The 22,665-nt window shown below is 37.5% G+C and overlaps 1 protein-coding gene across 8 annotated transcripts in view; it reads left to right on the top strand.

Annotated features, from left to right (window-relative positions):
- Positions 1–22,665, top strand: part of TENM3 (teneurin transmembrane protein 3) — a 495,594-nt gene that overhangs the window by 110,150 nt on the left and 362,779 nt on the right. For all 8 annotated transcript variants that reach the window (XM_089525433.1, XM_089525431.1, XM_089525429.1 and 5 more), the window contains exon 3: positions 15,487–15,765. In XM_089525433.1, the coding sequence (XP_089381559.1) occupies positions 15,487–15,765 (279 nt within the window). The remainder of the gene's footprint in view (positions 1–15,486; positions 15,766–22,665) is intronic.

Below are 22,665 nucleotides of genomic sequence, written 5' to 3'. Positions count from 1 at the left end.
TCATTGCCAGCCCAGGCAGCTGGTAAGACAACTGTAAAACTATTTTGACATCCCATATTGTTGCCCACTGTTACAAGGAAACAAAGTTACTGTTTTTTTCAGAGTATTTTCAACACTTCCACAAATGAGCTGGTATGTTCTTATAGGCTGTGAAAAATCACAGCTTTGATTTCCCCTGCAGAGGTCTCCAAGAAATTTACTACAAACGTTCAGTGTATTCAGTGTCTACTGAATTTTTGGATCAGGGTCTGTCATAGGAAAAAAATAAAATAAACAGGAACACTGCAATTACATTGTACTTCCCTCAGGCATGTAAATAGTCAAACACCTGCAAGAAAGAAGATGGTCATATGTGAAAGCGAACAAGGCTTTTGCACTTTTAAGAACAGAGCAGAAGGAAAACTTTCAGCAGTGATTTGTGTCATTACACGGCAATTAAAAGTGCAAGAACCTGTTCCTAAAAGTGCAAGAACCCTGGTATAAATATTTAAAATAAATATTATTTGGGAGTAAATATTTATAATGACATTAAGACCAAGGGAATTTTAGAGATGTAATTAAAAACAAATAAATAAGCATAAACTTTAGTTGTTGGCTTTTTTCCTTCAGCCTACCAACACACTGCAAATTACTGATGTAAAGTATATATGGATAGGCTGGAGTAGTCATTTTGTGGGCTCATTAAAAATCTGTTTTATATTACTGAGCTTCTTAAATATCAATTTGTTCAAAGTTTATATGATTTCTTTCTATAATATTCAGCCACTGGAGTGGGACTATATAATTCATATGTGACCACATTACTCTATAAACAAACAAAAACCTTCTTCCTAGCACATGGATTAGGTCACATGGATCTTGTCTTCTGAGATAGCACAGCAAAGCAGCATCCTATTTATATGATAACCTGCCCCCTTCTCCAACACCAGCAGTTATAGATATTTCTGGTAGATGCCTATTAGGCTTCCAGAGGGCTTATACTTATGAACCCAGAAGTGAGATGCATAGTCTTAAACACTCCTAAAACACAGTATGCCATTAAAACATTAATATGTATTTGTTCTAATTCTAAAGGATTTATTCTCATTCTAAAGAAATTAGAATTTACATGGCACTAAAAGCCATAGTTTGAGTGTTGGCCTATGACTCTAGAGACCAAGGTTTAAGTCCTAGTTCAGCCACAAAACCCACTGGGCAAGTCACACACTCTCAGCCTCAGTGGAAGGCAAGGACAAACCTCCTCTGAGCAAATCTTTTAAAGAAACCCTTCATGATAGGATCAGAAATTAATGGGTGGAGGTGAGAGAGAGGAAGCCCTGCCAGGAGGAGGTTACAGTAGTCTAGTCGTGAGACCACTAGGGCATGGACCAGTGTTTTTGCGGTAGAAGCTGAGAGATATGGACAGATTTTGGCAATATTATAAAGAAAAAATCTACAGACCTTGGCTGTAGTCTGGATCTGGGGGATAAATGACAAAGAGGAGTCGAAAATGAAACCAAGACTGCAGGCTTTCTGGACCGGCTGGATAGATATGTTATTGACAGAAATAGAAAAGGAGTAGTGAAGGGTGGGCTTAGGTGGGAAAACAAGAAGCTTGGTCTTGGACATATTGAGCTTCAGACGCCGATGGTGCATCCAGTGGGAGACAGCTGTTAAACAGGATGACACTTGCTGTTCTAGCTCTGATGAAAGATTAGGGGTGGAAAGGTACAGCTGGGTATCATCAGCATATAAATGGTAGGAGAAACCAAAAGAACTAATAGGTTTGCCAAGGGAGAGTGTGTATAAAGAGAACAAAAGGGGACCCAAAACAGAGCCCTGAGGAACTCCCAAAAGATAAGGGGACAGAGAACGAGGTCTGACCACCCGAGACCACTGAAAAAGATCTATCTGACAGATAAGATGTGAACCAGTTGAGGACAAGGCCCAAGAAACCGGGGTCAGAGAGTACGTCTATTAGGAGACAGTGGTCCACGGTGTCGAAGGCTGCAGACAGATCGAGAAGGACAAGGATAGAGTAGAGGCCATTCGCCTTGGCCTGCAAAAGATCATTCGAGATCTTAGTGAGGGCCGTCTCTGTGGAGTGCCGTGGTTACTATGGAGTGCCGTGGTTACTATCAGCAAAGAATTGGCTTCCATTTGAAGATCAAAAATCTGAACCTAGAATCTAAAAGAGAGTTATTTGCCTGCCCTTTCTCTGATATGGAAAACTTGTTCAACAGGGACTAATTGGAAGGACCTTTTTGACAGGCTAGAACTAAAATACATCCATATTTGTAGCTCTGTGTTTGTAGGCTGAACTACAAATATCAGTAGTTGGGTCAAGTATATTTTCCTTGGAGAAAAAAGCATCGAAAACTCACATCTTGGATCAACCCAACTAAGCAAAGTCCATTCATAGTCAGATGTAGTTACAATGTAAAAACCATGGTAGAAATAGAGGACCAGCATAGGTTGAATTTTCATATTTTGCACAAATAAATCTAACTGACATAGATAGCTTTGTAAATCATTTGTAACAACTATTTGTAGATAGCTTGTATTTTATTCTGCTTTTTAAAACTATAGTATAAGTGTGATTATACTGTATACTCTTATACTGTATATACTCATGTATAAGTCTATAAATTTTAGTCAAAAATTTGACCCAAAAAAAGCTGGGTCGACTTATCCACAGGTCAATGTAAGTACGGTACTTTATCTCTCATATATATATATATATATATATATATATATATATATGAGCCATCCTCTATCTCTAAATAAAAGGGAAGAACTTGGTCCATCCTGCCAGCACCAAAAAGAAGCCTGGATCCCCTCTATTCTCTTATGCATCCAGCCTTAGGATGAGCACAAACAGTTATGCCTGCCAGAATTTTCTAGGGTCTTTGGCATCATTTTTCTTTGCATCATCCTTTACATCCTTTGTTACATGCCCTCAATTTATCCATGGGTCATATCAAAATCCATAATTTTGGCCTCAAAACCTGCCATTGACTTATAAATGAGGGTGTTCAGTATATACGGTATATTCTATCTGTTTATTTGTTGCTTTCTTATTTATTATAATTACTTTAATGACCTTGGGTTGTGACTGTTCATAGCTTTTAGCAATAAAGATTCTACTACTACTATAGAGCTTTTGTATCTCTGCCATAATAACTACTGATGGTGGTGGATTACTTTGCCTTGGAAGAGCATTCTTCCTCCTACAGGTTTTATCTAAGTGGTTTTACACTTCAACAGTCTAGACTGTTGGAATGTATGGGTTGCAAGATAGCTTGAAAGGAAAATATATAAAACTTAACTCACTTTTCAGAATACTCTTGCCACTGAAATAAGTGACTCTAGACTCTCATTAGGATTGACGTGGTATTACCCTCAGGGGTACTTTGATCAGAAACAAAAGCGGTATACAAATAAAAGTTTTATTATTATTTATTACTTCAAGATATTCCCATTGTGTCCCCGATCTATCAGTAATATTGCTCTGATCACTGAGAAGGCATATATAAGCATTGCAAGTCCCAATAAAGTAATACCATTCCCCAGGATGGTTTCCAGATAATCCAGATTATATGTAGGTCAGCCACAAGCAACTTGATCAGAATATAAACTGTCAGAAATGTTTTTGACAAATCTGTAGCCATTATATTAAGCATTAAAGAATGCGACTGCATTGTCTCATCAAAATGAGATCCATATTATGAATAATTGCTTTGAATCATTACAACAGTTTATAGTTTCATTAATGTTAATCTGAAAATGGTTACTCACAGAGAATTTGTGAGGTGCCCCACAGCATAAGGTCTCAGAGTGGCATAATATTAAAACAATACTACAGTATAATAGAATTCAGACAACAGAGCAGTGTAAAATACAAAGACAGCATTGTTACTGTTTAGAGTGTTGGGTTGCCAGTGCAAATAAGGAAAGTATTTGTTGGCATGACAAAGATGTCAGAATGGGTACGAGGCATATTCCACTGATGAACAGATTCCAAATAAGGGTTACCATGGCTTAGAATTCCATTCTGTAGACACCGTTTGCAAACTCTCATACCCCAAAAGGGATTCAAGCAAGATTTTAGGAAGGGCTACTTCACATAGGTTTTACACACACACACTGACCACTAGCAAATGCCCTTGGAACAGTTTAAAAACACAAAGGTTGTGTAGATTATATCAACACTGGAATACTTTGCAGGACAGGCAAATCGTCTTCATGTGGTGGAGCACTAGAAGTTGCAAATTTATGGCTGCTTTCTCCATCCTGGCAGAGTCCTTGACATTTTAGAGAGCTGTCTGTAATCTACACAGCCCTCCAGAACTGTGGATGACTCAAGATCTAGGAATTATATAGCTGCCCCTTTTGAGCCAATGCCCCTCAAGAAGTAAGTGATAGAGTCAACTGTGTCTGGAACGTTTATACCACTACCAGTGACCAGCTCTGTGAGTTGCCAGCTTCCTGTCATCCTGTGATAGATCTTAATAACCATACTCTGTGAGACAGCCAAAACTGTCCAGGAAAATTGTCGGTGTTACAACAGCCAATGCTTCCTGCTCCACTTCACTTTCTTTCCACCTACATCTGAGCACTGAGTTAATATTCTCAGCTCTCCTTTCCCATCTCTCTTGTTTGTTCGACACAGTCTTCCTCTTCACTGTGCATTTTTGCTGGTTTCTTTGAAAACCATGGAATTTGCCCTCTGTGCTTCCACCCCCTACCCCAAGGTAAATGGGTGGTTTTCATTTTGATTAAAATAATTTTGTTTGGGGTTTGTTTTGTTTTTGATTTTTTAGTAGAGGGAGCAGTTTTTCAATGAAGAGATTTAAAAAACTTTATGTTAAAACACTCAGAAGAATAAATTGATTATTTCTCTCCCCCCCCCCCCCCATCTAGAAGTACAAGGGGAAAAATGCACTGTTAAGCAGACAGTGGAGGACATCCTGTTAGTGACATGCATGCACATATATTCATTTTTAAATAGGGTACAGAGCACTTGCCCTTGTGCTCAGCTGTTGTGACTCCTAGGGCCACATAGGTTTTTTTTTTTTTAAAAATCTGTGCTCTAAAAAGTTGCCCAGCATCCTAGAGGAGTGTGAGAACATATCTGCCACGTTTGTGCTGCCCTCCCATGCCATTTTAGTTCTAACAGAGGCCCTTTTAAAAAACAAGAAGTGAATGGGAAGTGATTTCTCTGTCATTTCTGTTTGTAAATAAAGCTTTTCCTGGACCTAAAATGAAACATGGCAAAAATATCTCCATGCTCATAGAAAGCATGTTAGGGCAGAAATGGGGTTTCTGTGCAAGGAATGGGAGAAAGAAGCAGTTTGCCATGGTCTCCTCAGGGACTTACATTGCCCCTTGCCTGTTGACAATTGTCCACCCTTGCTCTGAACTATCTAGCTTTACAAAAATCTATGTATATTACAATAAATAAATAAATACCCACCCCCACCCTGCAGATACTTATACATACACCATGTTGTATCGTACAGACTCCCCATTTGGGTTTCAGAAACAATGCCAGTCTGTGAACCTCATCTTTCTGGAGCAGTCCAACTTTTTTTGAGCTATGTGAACTTAAAAACAAACCCCAAACCCTTGTAAACTAATGTGAAAGTAGAATAAAACAAACTTGAGACTGGAAAATTGAGAAAAGGAGCATAACTGGGATGGGTGAAGTGTTTGCCCTCTTTTGAAGCTTAGATTCATCCATCCCTTTGTTATATTTACACTGGACTTCATCAATTCCATTATTCATCCAAAACATTGATTGAGCACCTGAGTCACAAGAAACTTAAAAGGGAGCTTTCCAAGAGGTATGCAACACTATTATTCTAATTAAAAAAACTTTACAGACCCCTTCTGCACCTATGGATTTTACTGTGACATTTTTCCTAAGTAGATTTGGAAAGTTGGACTGCTGAATATATCTTTTTTTTTACTCTAATTGTATTGTGCTCATATGAAAATGCAGTTTTCCTTCAGCAGAGACAGTATACATGATACAGTTTTTCAGTAGCTAAAGGACTGAAATGCCAGTTCCAGGAATGTTTCCTATAGTTGTGTATGTGTCTATAGAGGTTTCCTCTGATACTTGCTGTTTTAATAGCTGTAATTGCTACCTGTAGGTTTGATAAAGTTTAGATTACCCTTTACTTGTTTTGCACTCTCATCATAAATTAAGGAGAATTTAATTTTCCTTGACTGCATTTTTTTCCAGTACTCTGAAGACAAAAAGAGTGTGCTGAAATATTAATGAGAAAAATTAATTAAGGATTTTTTGTTTTTGTTTTTGTTTTTTGCAAAATAGTTTTCATTTATACAGGGGTTTTTTGCACACTGATTCCAATACCTGTATTTGGGTTTTCACTGAGTTTATATTATATTTGAAGTAAGCAAAAGGTGATTGAAAGCAAACCTTGTATCATCTGATTAACTTGAAAACAGAGATATCTTCAACTAGTTGTTGTTGCTGTTGTTGCTGTTGTGTACCATCAAGTTGTTTCCTACTTTAGGCAACCCTAAGATGAACCATTCCTGGGGTTTTCTGGGACTCAGAATGAACTACTACCATTTCTAAATACAACTTGCCACTCCATACAGTGCACAGTTGTGTACATGTGCGCCTCCCCGAGTAAAAGACTGTCATTTTATAGGACTGCAAAAACTTAAAACATTAATGTGAATTTTAATGCTTAATTAATATTAATCCAGATTTATTACATTTTAAATATTAGCTATGCAACATGATTGATTTGGAGAACAAAATGATTAACTTTATTCAGATGCTATAAATGTCAGCTGTAGCATGAAAAGATTTAAGTGGTCATAGTTTTTTTTTCCTTTCAAACTTTAAAAGTCTGTATGTAAACACCTAAGCAAATCTGTCTTATTGTCCTAACATATCAGATATTGTCTGTCTTATTTTAAATTTCTTGCGTAATGATTTATAGTGTAATTTTAACTATTTTACTTTAAAGCAACCCTGTTGGTTTGTAGTGCAACTGACATTCACATAAGAGAACTGGGTTTGCAGATTTATTATTTCCTCTGTGTCTGTGGAGTTCACAATAAATAACCAATTATAATTATAGTAATACTAATACAACAAAATCATGAACAGTAGCAATAATAATATAACAAATTTCAGAAGTTTCTTACTCATTTAAATGTCAGCCACAAAATGCCAGGCAAATGGAAGTGCTTTACTGTGTAAAAGATACTACTGATAGGGCAGCCTTCCTCAGGAAGTTGTGAGACACTCACCAACACTTTCTCTCCATTTATGGTCCTTTCAAGATCATATGATACTTTTTCAATATTTTTAGGTTCACCTGGTAAATTTCACTGTTTGTGATAGGATGTAGCCAGAAAGGGAGACTCCCTTTCTGGCTACATCCTATCACAAACAGTGTAATAGGATGCATGCTTTTTTTCTTGAAAGAAAGTGCAGATTTGGAATAAAGCTCTTACTCAACCCAGCATTTAAAGCACATTGATTATTAAATGCAACTGCTACATTAGTCTTGAAAGGCATTAAAAAAACCCAGTGTTATGGAAACGTGTAAGCCACAAATGAAAGAATCTAATTCTAAACCTAAAAACAGAAAATAGTCCTTTTCACCTGACACAGCCAATGAAATTAATTCCTATCCATCATTGTAATCAAGTTTACCTAATGTTATAACCAAAGAAAGTAAGTCTTAATGTGACAGCTGTCTTCAAAGTCTTGAGTTGTAAATCCTGCCAATCTCTGGCGTGGTCCAGACCGATGCTTTATGCCAGCCTGGCCATGTACTAGGGTTATTATTATTAATTATTATTATTAAACTTTATTTCTAAAGCACTCAGCAGGGGCAGAGTGACTGCATGCTCTGGAACCCTAGTACGTGGCGGCAGCTTAATGACGGCACCCTGTATACATGGGCGCCACCATTGTTACGTAAACGCCACGCAGTGTCTGCACATTGCCATGTGGCACTTACAAAATGGGTGCGCCAATGGCGCACTTGTTACGCCACCCCTGCAGTTTTAAAAGAACCCGCTTTTCATGTGTTCTTTTTCCACCATAGGGAAGCCACGTGGTTTGGTGGCTGCAGCTTCCTTCTGGAGGAAAAAGAGGCACTGGCAGGCTGCTGTTTTTCAGCGGTCTGTACTGCACCATTATTACCTTAGTCCTGTCAGGATAGTTTCTGTTGGCTTTTTAACTCTTGTGTCTTGCCACAATCAGAGAAAAGCCCCAAAGTCAAGCATCTGCTTCGTATTCCTTGTTGGGATAGATCTCCCTTTATTTGGGATTGTTCATAGTGCCTTTGATGCAGGACTATTGTTATATAGAGGACTCCTCTGTCATGTCTATGTATTATACCGATAGATACGCAACACAAGGATTTCTGGAGAAAACAGCCCTTCTCTTACCATGCCTATCACAGTCTTATAGCGATCGGTATCATATGTGGTACTGTCAGCCTCAACAGACCAGCACTAAACACCACAGTCTCTAAACTGCCAGCTTAATTGATGATGTCGGGACCTGCCCTTATACTGACAATCTTCATGTCTGCTGCATCACTTTCAGTACTGAGTGGGATTCCACTGTTACCAATGGTATGAATCACCTGAGCCATGCTACCTACTTTGAGCACTCCTTCAGCAATGGTTGTTAAAACAGCATCTTTTGTACTGTATCAGCAGCTATCTGCGGAAGAGTCTGAAGACTATGATACTGATACTTCTCCAGATTCTCCTTTGCTTCTTCACCTGTCTTCCCATCTGAGACCATGGAGGATGCTGGGCCATTGTTGATTCCTAAGGACATTAAGCTATTCACTGATATGGTACTGAAATTCCACCAAAGGAGGAAGGAAGCTGTTTGCAATTGGGGAAGGGCATGCAAGATTAAGTTGAGGAGCAACTAATTTACATGAATCATAAGCAAAAAACACAAAGCACCTCCCAGAGACCTCTAGTAGCTTACAACAGAGCAAATCAGTTAGGTTACGCAGCTTTATAGAATAGGAGGTTTTCATGCAGGATACATTTTCCTTGCTACAAACTAGCTGCAGCAGCTGGAAAAATGTAGCAATAGCAATATCTAGTATATTTCTATACCACTTACCAGTGCACTTAAGCATGCCCTTAGCAGTTTACAATGTGTAAGCCAATTGCCCCCAACAAGCTGGGTACTCATTTTAGTGAACTTGGAAGGATGCTAGGCTGAATCGACCCTGAGCCCCTGGCTGGTATTGAACTCACAACCTTGTGATTTGTGAGTGAGTGGTTGCAGAACAGGCATGTAACCACTGTGCCACCAGGTCTCAAAACATAGTCCATATTATTCCTTATTTTGTGGCCATTCACACCACAAGCTGCTTGGGTATGTGTGATAACAGTTTCTTTGATATGTAATCAGCTGTTAAATGAGGTGGCTTGGTGTACTCACTAGAATCTGGTCTGAACAGAATTGAGAAATGACGTCTTGTTGATATTTCTCAGACAATATGATATTGCCTGAGGTCCCCACAGTCCTTAGTCCTATGACAGTTTTATTAATTGACTAGAAAATGTAGGAGACATTGCACTGGGATTAGAATCACTTGTTAATGTTGCCTATTTTGTGTGTGTGTGGGGGGGGGAGGACAGAATAAGTCTACTCAATTCAATTACAACATGGAAGAATATCAAATAATAACCACAACATCATCTTACAACCATGTATAAAATCCCTAAAGAAAAAAAGTAGATTTAAGGCTGATTATCACATGATTGCAAGACTGGTCTATGTATATTAGGGTAGAGGAGCTCAGTGGACAACTAACATGGTAATTGACTCCTAAAGCTGGAACACTGTTGGTGTACAGTGCATATGTAAGAGCAGTTGCACTTTTTCCATGATTGTGCAGCCACCACCTCACCACCACCACCACAGAGTATTGTAAAATAGCTGAGACCTGACAACTTCTCTGCCCCTGCTGACCTTTCCATCCTATGCTCACTACTTCCATGCTTGTCAATATTTTTTGCTCCTTTCCTTTCCTTTCTTTTTTCTTTTTAGTCTTGTGCCAGCACAATAATTGTGCTGGTGGAGCCAACACGATCCTGGCCTGAATTTTCCCATGAAAGGAGGTGACGATGTACACTCTCAATGAGAGAAGTGTTTTTAAAATGTGGATGCAGCATTTTTAAAACTTAATCTTGACACAAAATTATATTTGTGGCTTTGCAACTGACACTGTGTTCAGCAGTTGGCAGACTTCCCTAGCTTGTTTTCTTTATTTCTAAAATGGGAGTTGTTCCTGTGGAATGAATATACCTGAGAGTCTTAATCAGCTAATGTTTGCAAAGTATTATGAGCTGATCGGTTTGATGGTGTTACCTGTGTAAGTGCTGAACATTATTATCAGCTAGATAAGAAGGTGATAGTGGACTTGGAAACTTTGCTTCTTTCCTATTTTAATGTCATTTGCCTCAGATGCTGCTGCAAATAACCACACATAACAACAAGTTTGGAAGAAAGGCCACAACTTTATTAGCAAGCAATTGGTAAGGGTTGGCACCAAGCATGAGGTCAAGATCTGCAAAATCAAACAGCCCCACGTTTGTCTGATTATCCAAAAACCTGGCACCCACCAGGCGCTTGGGATGACCCTAGGGGCTAAGGAACACAACTTGACCGCAAAACATGTCATGCGTTCACATATTCAATAAGCCCCTAGTCACTGGGAGGCGCTCCCGCGTTATGGACCCCGCAATGGCCATACGCCTGCCCTATTCGCCCCCGGGTACCTATTGACTCCCAACCAGAGCTCCATAGCCCTGGTACCACACCGTGCAGATCCTGGCCTATGCTGCCGCCCCAAGTTGTGACAAAAAACCCAAAAAACAGCGGTGGGTGGGTGGGTGGGGGAAGCTGCTCCTGTCTTCCTGCCTTCCTAGCTTGGCTCCGCACCGTGCGAAGCCAAGCGCCGACTGGGGGACAGGGCCTGCAGCACAGCCTTATATAGGCCTAAGCCCTGCCCCCCCACAACGTGTGCTGCAGAACTCCTCTTCCAAGGCAGCCCAACCAATGGGCTGCCCTGGAGGACCGGAAGCTCCGCACCACTGAGCCCGACTCCCAGACCATCGTGGGGTGGAAGTACTGCCCCTTCCACCCCGCACACCAATAGGGAGCCGGGGCAAGCCCCAGTGCATACTGGGGCTTGTAGTTTTTGCTGCCTCTAGCGGCAAAATGGTCTGCCCGGCTAGCGGGCGACTGGTTTTTTTAGGCAATACATTGTACATTTGGAAATGCCACACATTTAATTACTTTCAAGGTACTGTGCAAAATTAGACAAATGTTTAATAAATCTATTGACCATACTCTATTTACACTGAAGTTATTTAGACATTTTTCTTACTTGTTTTATTTTTGGAAACTGAGATTTGTTTAAAATGTATTTGATGAAAATAGATGAATGAGCATCTAGGACAGAAATAATCTTTTGGTTAGGGAGAGCAATTCATTTTGCCATAAAGTTCATTTCAGTTCATTTTGCAAAAAAAGCCCTTTGCACAGCTTTAGAGAAAGCCTTTTTACACAAGACAATAACATAAAGTGAAGGAGGAGTCCCATCTAGTGGGTCAAAAGTCTGTTAGTCTTAACAGTAGCTGCAAAAAAAGCAAAAAAAAATCTTTCTCACCTCCTACCTAAGGAGGCAGGGAGAACTGAAGCAATGAGAGAAGGAAGTGAAGAATATTCACATTGTTTCTTGTTCTGGATGAGAACAGGGTGTCTTATTTTGTCAAAAAATTGGGAACTGCTGTGAAATTTTTTTTTCACTCTTGTCTGAATGCAAAAAGACCAGTCCTTTTTTCCCTTGTGGACAGCAGCATGCTTTAAGGAAAGAAAAAAAAAGAAAAGAAAAGAAACAAGAGCTTTTATGCAATTTGTGTAGAAAAACACTGAATTTCACACACAAAAAAAGTCTTTGCAGTGGTTCTTAAATGGTGGGGCGGGACTGCTGAGGTATGTGAGAGTTGTTTATGTTGGGCTCTGGAGGCTCTGATCCCTCCTCCTTTTCCCAAACTTTTTAATGTGTAAAATTGACATATGCACTGAGTTGAATATTGAATGTATTTGAATAAAACTGTTCTAATTTGAATGATGTTATTTCCTTATAAAATGTTAAGAAATGTATATACATGAATGTATAAATGAAAATACACACATTAAATAAACAAAATATTTTTATTCATATACTATGTCAAGTGGGAGAGGTGCGATGTCTGCAAGCAGATTAAAGGGGGGGTCTCTAAGGTTAAAGTTTGAGTACCACTGTCCTAACAGTTTGTCTAAAAGACCTGAAATGCAAAACAACAACAACAACAACAAAAACCCACACAATAATCTCACTCAGTGGGGAGGAGAAAATTGACATGTTTTGGTATGTAAGAATGAAACAATGAAAGATTTATGTCCTAAAGCAAGAATAGTACACTCCTCATCACTGTATCAATAAAGGAAATATCACCTGAGAAATGTGGAGTGGGAAGAGGGAAAGATCTGTGCTTGCTCTTCCCTGACTAAGTATTCTCTGTAGCATACTTGATTCTTTGGTCAGATCCATAGACTGGGGAACCATGATGTTAACATCTATTTATATTCAACCACTAAATATACTATGATTGCAGTTGACAGTATAGAGACTAAATGGGACAAGCTATCCCAACCTCACTTTCTAGTTTCATATTATCTTGGAAGCAAGTATACCCATATAAAGTTGTAGAACAAGAATGGTATAGGAAGAGGTCTCCATCCCCCAACTGTTCACAACTTTCACCTACTAAATCTGGACTCATGTCTAAATCCAGTTGCTACTTCCAGCTAGAGTAAATTTACTGAATCAATTACTGAATGGTAAATCAACCCTTATGTCAGTTCTGTTCATTCAGTAAGTCTGTTCTAGTTAAGACTAAGAAATAGATTTAAAACTCAGACATTCTAGAATTCTCCAAGAATTCAGTGCTATTTTAAAAAATGTCCTAGTACTTCACTGTGGTCCAAAACACACTGCAGAAATAATCCAGTCTGAAACAGCTTTAACTGTCCTGGCTCAATGTTAAGGAATCCTGGGAATTGTAGTTTATTTTGGCACCAGAGCTCTCTGACAGAGAAGACTAAACGTCTCACAAAACTACAGTTTCCAGAATTCACTAGCATTGAGCCAGGGCAGTTAAAGCAGTCTCAAATGGGATTATTTCTGCAATGTGTATTGGACCTATGAGAACCAGTGTGGTGTTGCAGTTTGAGCGTTGGACTATGACTCTAGAGAACAGGGTTTGAATCTCTGCTCACCCATGAAATCCACTGGGTAACCCTAGACAAGTCACACTATTTCAGAGGGGTGACCACTGAAGAAATTTGCCCAGAAAACCCTGTAATGGGTTCACTTTAGGATCTCCATAAGTCTGAAGTGACTTGAAGGCGCACAACAACAAACTTCAGTATGCTTGTACAAACCCCTCAATCTTTGTCACTCCAAAAGGGTTGTGCTTGAAAGCTCTGCCTTCTAGACAAACCATACTTTTTCTTGTTTGAATGTAAATTGTCATACAGAGATTAGGCTGTGCTAATATGGACACATTTTCATATCCACTGTACTTGGATATATTCTCAACCAAATGCTATTATAATTTTAAATTGTTGTAAATTTAGGAGTTATTTCACAATTGCTGAATGGTACCAAAGATGTGCAAATGTTCAGTGAGTGTCCTGATAATTTTTGACTTCAGCCTTAAAGCAAACTTCAGTACATAGTATGGTTCCTGTTTAAACAGTTGATTGTTTACTAATTCCTCTTCAACCACATTCACAGAGTTTACTCTTCAGTGTAGTTATTTGCAGCTGTGACAATTGCCTCCCCTTCTTCCATGCATTTTTGTTCTGTTACTTATTTCACAACTCATGATAAGAACTATTTGATTTTGTAGTTAATTGCAGTAACTGTTTCTAATTATTTATGAGTGCTGCAGTCAAAATCTATTTACTATTCTGACTGGAATAAAACTGATTGTAGCAACTGATACGACCGCAGCAATAAGGTAATTAACTGATATACTTGAAAGCTGACAAGGTCTGGGACAGAAGGCCCTTTTACATTGTGCATTCAGTTCTTCACATTTCCATTGCTCTTTTTTTTAATGTACTTGATTTTATACTTTTGGAGATTTACACACTTATCTAAGCTTCCAATTACAACCTGTCCAGGAGGATCATTCAAATGCATACTAGCACAAAACTTTTCTTTGAGAAGGGGAGGGAGCTACTAAAATTACTTATACTTCACTTTCTCACTATAATTTACAAAACTAAAAAACAACAACACAAACATGCAGTACAAAGGAAGTATAAAAATTAAAAGTAGACAAAGCAACAGTCATATTAAAAGCCCAAAATAAAAAATTGACAGAATAACATACAATATTTGAAATATATTAAAATAAGAAAATATTCAGCTTGACCCATAGTTTCTACAGTAGGATGTCACTCCTAGGATTTGTAGTCTAGCATGAAATTGAAATATCCTGGTGGTGTGTATAGATCACAAATGTGTGAGTACCTGGGAAATAAAGCAAGCTGAACATACAGCCATTACTAAACAATAACTTTTAAGTGCTGTAATTCAAATACTCTTCAGTATCTCAAGGAATTTTATTTATTCACATATAAATGTGTCTCTTTTTAAGTGGTCCCAAAACAGAATGCAGGCATCCTTACACTATCATATGAAAATTAAAATGTAAAAATATGTCTGATTTTTATTTGACTTGACAGTGCCCATGAACCAAATACTGAAAGTCTAAAAACAGCAATGCAATTATCAGTTGCTAGTATCTTTAATGTTTTTTTTTTCCCCCTTAGGAAAAGTAATGTATTGTACTTTTAGGTATTCGACAAAAGCAGGAAGATTTAATAAAGATCAAGCAAACCCTTATTCTAATTTGACAAATGTTTTATTGTGGAGGGAAGCAAAATTTTCTTATAATGACAGATGACATCTGGATGGGGAAAATATCCTGTTGTTTAAGACTTTAGCCACAAGAGAGAAGGATAATCCTGACACATACTAGTTACTGCTTTCACACTTTCATAATGTAAAAAAATAAATAATGGCTGTCAGTTACAGTTAATCCTATATGCTGAACTATTTCTTCTTTATTTAGATGTGCTTCTCTTTTTCATGTGTTAGAAAACTCCTGATGTGCTTAAGTAGTTCACAAAGAATGAGTAAGATGCAGAAGTTGAAAGAGGTCACACAAGTTTTGTCAAAGATAAAAAGAATGTACTTGACCACTGCTCATGTGGAGCTTAATAACAGACCTTGAAACATATCTAGGAAAATATATGTAGTTAACATGTGTTTCTTTTAATGTTTTTTTTAAAAAATAGATAAGTGCATAGATTCTTATGTTTTGTCATTTTTTTTCTTCCCTAATTAGGACAGAATTTTACCCTAAGGCAGTTAGGAGTTTGTGAACCAGCAACTCGAAGAGGACTGGCATTTTGTGCTGAAATGGGGCTCCCCCACAGAGGTTACTCTATCAGTGCAGGGTCAGATGCTGATACTGAAAATGAAGGAGTGATGTCTCCAGAGCATGCCATGAGACTTTGGGGCAGAGGGGTCAAATCAGGCCGCAGTTCCTGTCTCTCAAGCCGTTCCAACTCAGCCCTCACTTTAACTGATACTGAGCATGAAAACAAGTCAGACAGTGAGAATGGTAAGTCTTTCTGTGTGTGAGTCTAAAAAACATTTTAATGTTTGTAATTTATGCAGCTCTTAGCCTTTTAATAAGAAATTGTTGAGTGAACAAGTTAAATAATGCCAGTTTTCCAGAAATGTGACTTTTCCAGGAAGACAATATTGGTCAGTGAAGTGACCCAATCTGACTCTACAGCATTTTATCAATCAGTTTGGAAATAGCACAGGATTTTTAAAAACTTGTGTATGACTTATCTTGATCCACAATTTTCCACAGAAGAACAAAGAAGGAAAGTGCTGAAGTTTATTCCCACTTGCATTCTAACTCCTTTAAGAAATATAAAAGAATTTTTTGAATCTGAAAATGGATGAGGGAGTTCACAGACCAGTTTATAAAGAAAGCTCAAGTGATTGAAGATCAAATTTGGTCCAGCTTTAAACTTGCTATTTGATGATAGCAATTGAAATTATTGTGAAGTAGGAAGTGTGCCATTTGTGCCATGGATCATTATGCAGTTAAATGCCACAAACATATCAAGAAAACACTTTTATGCATTTAAAAATAGCAAGGACTAGAAAGGTTACTTTGTGACTACATTTGCAGAATCTCCAGCCATAATGCTGGCTTGGGATTCTGGGAATTGTAGTACAAAAAGTAACTTCTCTAACCTCTGGGATATAGTTTATTTATACAAGTTTACCCTAGTTAATTCTTAAGTCAGTTTAATTATGGATTAGATAATGTGCTGCCTGCAGATATCATGTAGCCTCTAATGTTGCACATTTCTTGTTTTCTTCAAGAGGCTCCCTGTTTTAGTGGCAGTGGGCATGTTTTGAACAAAGACAGTACTGTATAGATTAAACTAGATGGACCAACTACCTCAACTTCATGAGTCAGCTTCATACATTTTATATGTTAATTGGACTCGTGCAAGGTAACTTCCATAACAAATTGTACCCCAATATATGTTTGAAACACTTTTCCCTAGAAAAAAGTGATTTCTTTGTGTGTATTGTGAGAAACGAAGCTCTCTTTTAGATTTCTTTGGAAAAGGTCATTAACAGAACATCATCCATTGATCTGACTGTAAAATTTTACTTACTCCTGAAAGAATAAGTAAGGACTGCCAACATTTAAAGCAACCATTCTACCCTATCTTTAAAAGCAGTGGAAACATGCAGAAATTAAGCTTATAAAGCTTTTCCAAAGATGGAGATAGAGCAGTGGAAAAACTTAGGTTCCAACATTTCTTTTGAAAGGTTTCTTCTTAAAAGTTAAGGAACAGTGGGGGAATACAGAAGGAAGGCACTAGGCCACCCGTCTTTGCCCCTCGTCGGCACTGCACCAAAAGCATGGTGCGGCACTGATGCACTTCCTTAAAAAAAGCTGCCTAGAGTGGCTTCTTTTTAGGAGTGCCATAATGGCGCTCGTGTGCCATGATGATGACGCTTCTGGTGAGTGCCATTTGGGCGCACAGATGCCCGTGCGTCATTGTCGCATGCTTTGTGTGGGTGCTGCTAGTAGGGCATATGGATGCTTTGCACCAGTCTGTACTGGGCCAGAGTCACTAACAAAAGTGAGAAGTTAATTTCAAATCATCTAATTCAGTGGAACAAAGAATTTTTAATGTGCAAGGATGTAGCTATTGAAAGAGGCTAAAATATAATTTGGGAAAAGACTCAGACTGTACAAAGGAGATTTGTAGCTCAGTAATACCTCATATAGTAATTGTTGTGAGGCAAGCTGAAGATTTCACTTCATAAGTACAGTAACACAAAGTAGTACAGTATGGTTGCATCTGATTTTGGACAGGGATTGGAGAGAAGTACCACTACAGGGCAACAAAATGAGAACTCACTTTTTCTGGGCTTGGTTGTCCCAAATGTGATCCTTTGTTCTTTTGCTTATAAATTAAAGCATAGTGTGATGGTCTTAGATTGAGGAGTAAAGAGGCAAATCAAGAGTTTTGCAAAATTCTGCTTTCTCAGCCTACAGAAAGCTTACAGAGAGGGCTAATTTGCTTCTGTATTTATTTATATATTTAAAGATGCACCTGTGTAATGGCATCTGCCACATTTATGGGAATTGTATGCACATTTTGATCGCCTGCAACAAATGTGTAAATTATATGCAGCCTCAAAATCAGTACATCCTGTCCCTTGGAGTTATCTTGTTGAATATCATAGTTTACATAGCAAATTTTAAGGAATTGTTTTGACAAATGAGCTAGGAACAAAAGAGATGATGCCTTAAAATGTAAGATTAAGAATAATTTGTTTGGATGCCACACTGCCAGCTCAACTGGATGATGACTAGGGCAGACATGTTAAAATCTTCATATCTTATGCTTGAAAACAGGTTTTGGAACTGGAACAGAGAGAAGTTTTCATGGTGACTTTTAAGAGCTCATTTTCATGGAAGGAAGCATTTATGTAAATCAATTTTCATATGAAAAACAAAAAAGTAACTTGAAAGTGTTTTCTCAGAGATGGTAAGGTTTGAAGTTCTGTTGTGAAGTGGTAAAACCAACATGTGCCACATCAAAAACAAACGTGTGCACTTACTGTGGCAACAAACACTGATTTTGTGCATTACAGTGTCCCCTGATATCCAGAAAAGCAGCCTCTTTTTGTAAGAATGGATGATTTTTAGTTTGATTTTGTCAAAATCTTCTCTCTTAAATAACTTGTACTGACACAGATAAGAATAAAAATAAAATAAATAAATCCCTGTATATAATTTCTTGTTATCTGAAACAAACTCACTGGTAAAACAGATTATTTGAAGGCAGGGCACGGAAGAATTCATTGTTATAAAAGTTGAGAAGACAGCTGGAAAATGTCATTAGGAACAATTGAGGCTTCTGTCCTTATACAAACAATAAGGAATTGTTATGGGGCAAATGGCAAATAGAGGGAAGGTTGAATTCTCTCTCTCTAGACTTTGCATTCCCCCAATTAATATTACATCTAGTTTAGCTGTCCAGGATTGAGATAAGACATTTATGAAAATGTGTGCCTTATGATACACCTTTCCATTTGACAAAGTTTGAAACAGTTAGGTGCTTATTTCAAATTTTCTTTATTTATAGACTTTAATAAGCAGTGACATCAGCAGTATCAGAAAATTTATGTAGACCCTTTAGTAAGGGGACAGTTTAACAACCAAAAATAGGTACCCCTCCCCTCAAAACCCAACCATTGGTTTGTCTAAACCTGGGCATTTTTCAAACACTACTCATCTTAACTGTACAGATTGTATATTTGTGCTTACATAAGTGCAGTATTAGATTTGAAAATCTAATAATTAATTAATGAAGCAAAATGAATGAAGCACTTGTCAAATTTTGTAGCAGATTGTCTCATGTTTCTGATATTAACTTTAAAAAAATGAGTTTAGCAACTTAATAATATTTATATTTATTGATTAGCAAGCAAAAAGACCTGACTGTGACTATGTTAGTGGCAAATAAAATTTTGCTACATTCATCTGGGTGAAATGTATAAAAATTTGGACAAATCATATGTCTCAGTTTGGAAATATAAAGCAGATTGTTATATAGATTTATGTTATCTAAAACTGCACTGCAGTTATTGCATAGGCTTAGTAAGAGGAATAATAACAGATTTATGTGTCAATACAGGCATGCCTTATGAACAAAGCAACGCATAAAGAAGCTTCTGTTTATAAAGTCTTGTAAAGTCTATGCCTGCCTAGTCCACTTTTCCTTCTTGTTCTCTGTCTAGCTGGAAGATTTTCAGCGGTGTTGGATTGCAGTAGCATCTGCATCTAAAACTTGGGAAGAAATAGATTCTTCTTTAACAGATCTTAACGTAGCTATGTGTCCCTGCCCACTATAGGCAAGATAAACAGCACCTAGCATCACAATCCCTTCTTGAATGTGTCTGAACAGCAAAACAGAGAGAAAAGGCAAAAACATATAAACCTGCCTCATAAGCTACTTCCAGAATGTTAGATATCTATAGTTTTGGTCACCAAAATGGAAATCATAAGAAAAGAAAGGCTGATGAAAGAAAAAAATTATCTCTGGATGCATTTTTGAAGAAACTTTTGTGGACTTTTTGGACGGTTCAAAATGTTTTTCTTTGCTTACCTGACCTGGTTGTTTGATTTCACACATGCATATTGTTAGTTCTGGACAATATGCTTGCTGATTGGGAACCTATCCCAATTATATCTGTTTTATTTTTGCCTCTCGTACCAAATTTTCTGTGAAAGAAGGAATCCCCAAGAATGCATCTGTTTCCTTAACTGAAGCATACCTATACAAAGTCAGACATGCTAAGCACATTCTGATTACAGTATAAAGTCTAAATATAGTAAAGTTTAATAGGTGATTTTGATGTAAATTAAGACTGGTAAAATTTTCAAATGTCAAGGGGAAGAAAAAAGTGAAGACTCTCTATTTCAGGTTGGTTTAAAAGTAATTTCCCCACATCTATATGCAAAATCTAGTTGCATATATTATAAAATATTTTATTCTTATGCAGGCTGGTTACTTATTTATTTATTAAGTTTAATGTGCACTGCTCCATCAAGCTTGCCAGTGCTTGAAATAAGTTGGGATGCCTTTGCAGGACACCCTCAAATTTAGTCCCACCAGTAGAAATAAACTCTGGATTTTATTTCTACTGGTGGGACTAAATTTGAGGGTGTTTATACTTCTGAGCTGAAGATTTTCCTGCCAGTAAAAAAGAGTGAGAAGCAATAATTGTCCTAGCACCATGTTCAACACTCTCCTAATGTTTCCCAACCCCCTGAAGTAGGTTTTGAAGGAACGTAGAACACTAACTGCAGTTGGAGTTAGAATAAAAGAAATTCACCTTGAACACTGGAAACTGACGATGGGATTCCTCTACAGGAAAGATATTCTTCTGTTCATGGGATGCAAATTCTGATCCATCACACAGTTCTTAAGATTCTTGTATACATCCTGAGAAAGGAGCTACCTTCTGAAAGGACTCATGTACTGTTTGTACTCATAGCCATAGAGCCACAAATTAATTCCTGCAATTTTAGTCATCCGTCCCATACAGATAGATTTGGGTTTAAAAAATAGTTTGGGAATCTTGTTATTATTCCTATGTTTCAAGATGATAGACATCTAATATAGTCATTCATATTGGCCAATGAGGTTCACCAAAAGACAGATTAACACAGTTTTGTCTGGAACCCCTAAGGGTTTTCTTTTGCTTACAGAGGCATTGCACCCTTCTCTCTATATGTAAAATAATCCACTTTTTCTGTTCTATTTATTTCAGTGTCTTTATAAGAAACACAAGAAGTGCACCATTTTGAGCCAGGCAGCACTAATACAAATATATCTATCATGCATCCATGATAAGCTGCTTTCTGCAGTGCTTTCTCATTTTATTTTATTAATCAATAACAACTTGACCTATTATCCCGCTTTGTATCACAGAAGTGTGCTTCCTATTAACAGAATTCTTCCCCAGTCACCCAGCTATTATTATAATCAATATCCTTCTCCAGGGAATCTTCCACAAGCATTTGTCCTACACATCAGGATCTTTGTTTCTGTAAGCTGTATTTTTCTGATTCACTTGTACTATTATTCCTGTGCTTAAAGTAAGTTGCACAAAGTACTGGTATTCCTGAGTAATGTTCTAGTGAAAGAATTTTATTTATGAGTAAGCAACTTCATCATTTAGCGCCATTATTCCCTAGCAGTGATAAAAGGCTTATGACTGTGTAGGAAAGATTTTATGTAGCATATCACTATATCTCTGCCTTAAAGAGTCAATTTCAAATATGTTGAAATGCAGTCTCTGTAAATCAGCTTGATACTTATTAAAATGCAAGCTGCAGAAATCTTTGGCATGAAGAGTATTTGTATGCACAGCCAAAATTATGTGGTACCAGTTGTGCTGTTGCAATAATATCAAGTACAAGCTAACTGTAGAAAGGCTATGAATCTTAAAGATTTCGCTTTTATGAAAAGAGAACTTTTTTAAAATAAGAATCATTCCTACTTGGTTTGACTGAATTTTAAATTTTAAATTCAGTCATTCTACTTGCATATGCAGCATTGTACAGTTGTTAATAATTTGTCTTAATAAACTGCCTTTCCTCTGGTGTGTTTGTCTTTGCATCTAGCTAAAGATAATACTAAACAGCAACTCACCAAAGAGGTGCTGTATTATTCAGATAGCCATCCTGTTAGGACATAATGGCCTGTTACAGACAGGCCAAAATAAAGCTGCTTCGAGTCACTTTGGAGGTATGGTATTTCAATGATGCATGTGTCCTAAGAGTCCAAAAGCCGCACCAAAGCCACGCTCCAGTTCTAAGGACTGGAATGCAGCTTTGATGCGGCTTTTGGACACTTAGGACGCATGCATCATTGAAATACCATACCTGACTCGAAGCAGCTTTATTTTGGCCTGTCTGTAACAGGCCAATGAAAGAAATGTATACAACAGAACTAGTAATTTGAAGACATTCTTTTTAATTTTAAGGTAACATACCTTTCTCTAAATTAGTAATTCCATAGTACTTCATATTATTGGAATACGTAGCAGGGTTAATTGTAAATTAATACTAATAAATTGGTGTATATAAAAGTCTGGAATCCTGCTGGTTAGACTCAACAAGAGTAGACTCATTGAATTAATTGTTGAACCCCATTTTGGGAGAAAGGCAGGATATCCAATAAATAAATAAACGTTGAATGGTATGTTTTAGTGGGGAGTAACAACAGGATTTAGATCCATATGTTCTCCTTGAAAACTTTTAATTTAAGAATTTATTTAAGCAGTTAGCAGGTGCTCATTTTACTGCCTTAGGATACTGATGAATCAATAGGCCCTTTAAAAATTAGTGTTTTTTTCCTTTAAAAACATGTTTTTAATTATAGTTCTAAGAGCAAAATATAAT

The sequence above is a fragment of the Sceloporus occidentalis genome, unplaced genomic scaffold, assembly GCF_023333645.1.
Source record: "Sceloporus occidentalis isolate IW3139 unplaced genomic scaffold, rSceOcc1.0.p SCAF_5, whole genome shotgun sequence".
NCBI lineage: Eukaryota > Metazoa > Chordata > Lepidosauria > Squamata > Phrynosomatidae > Sceloporus > Sceloporus occidentalis.
Note: the sequence above shows the minus strand (reverse complement) of the source record. Positions and strands in the feature narration are given on the sequence as shown.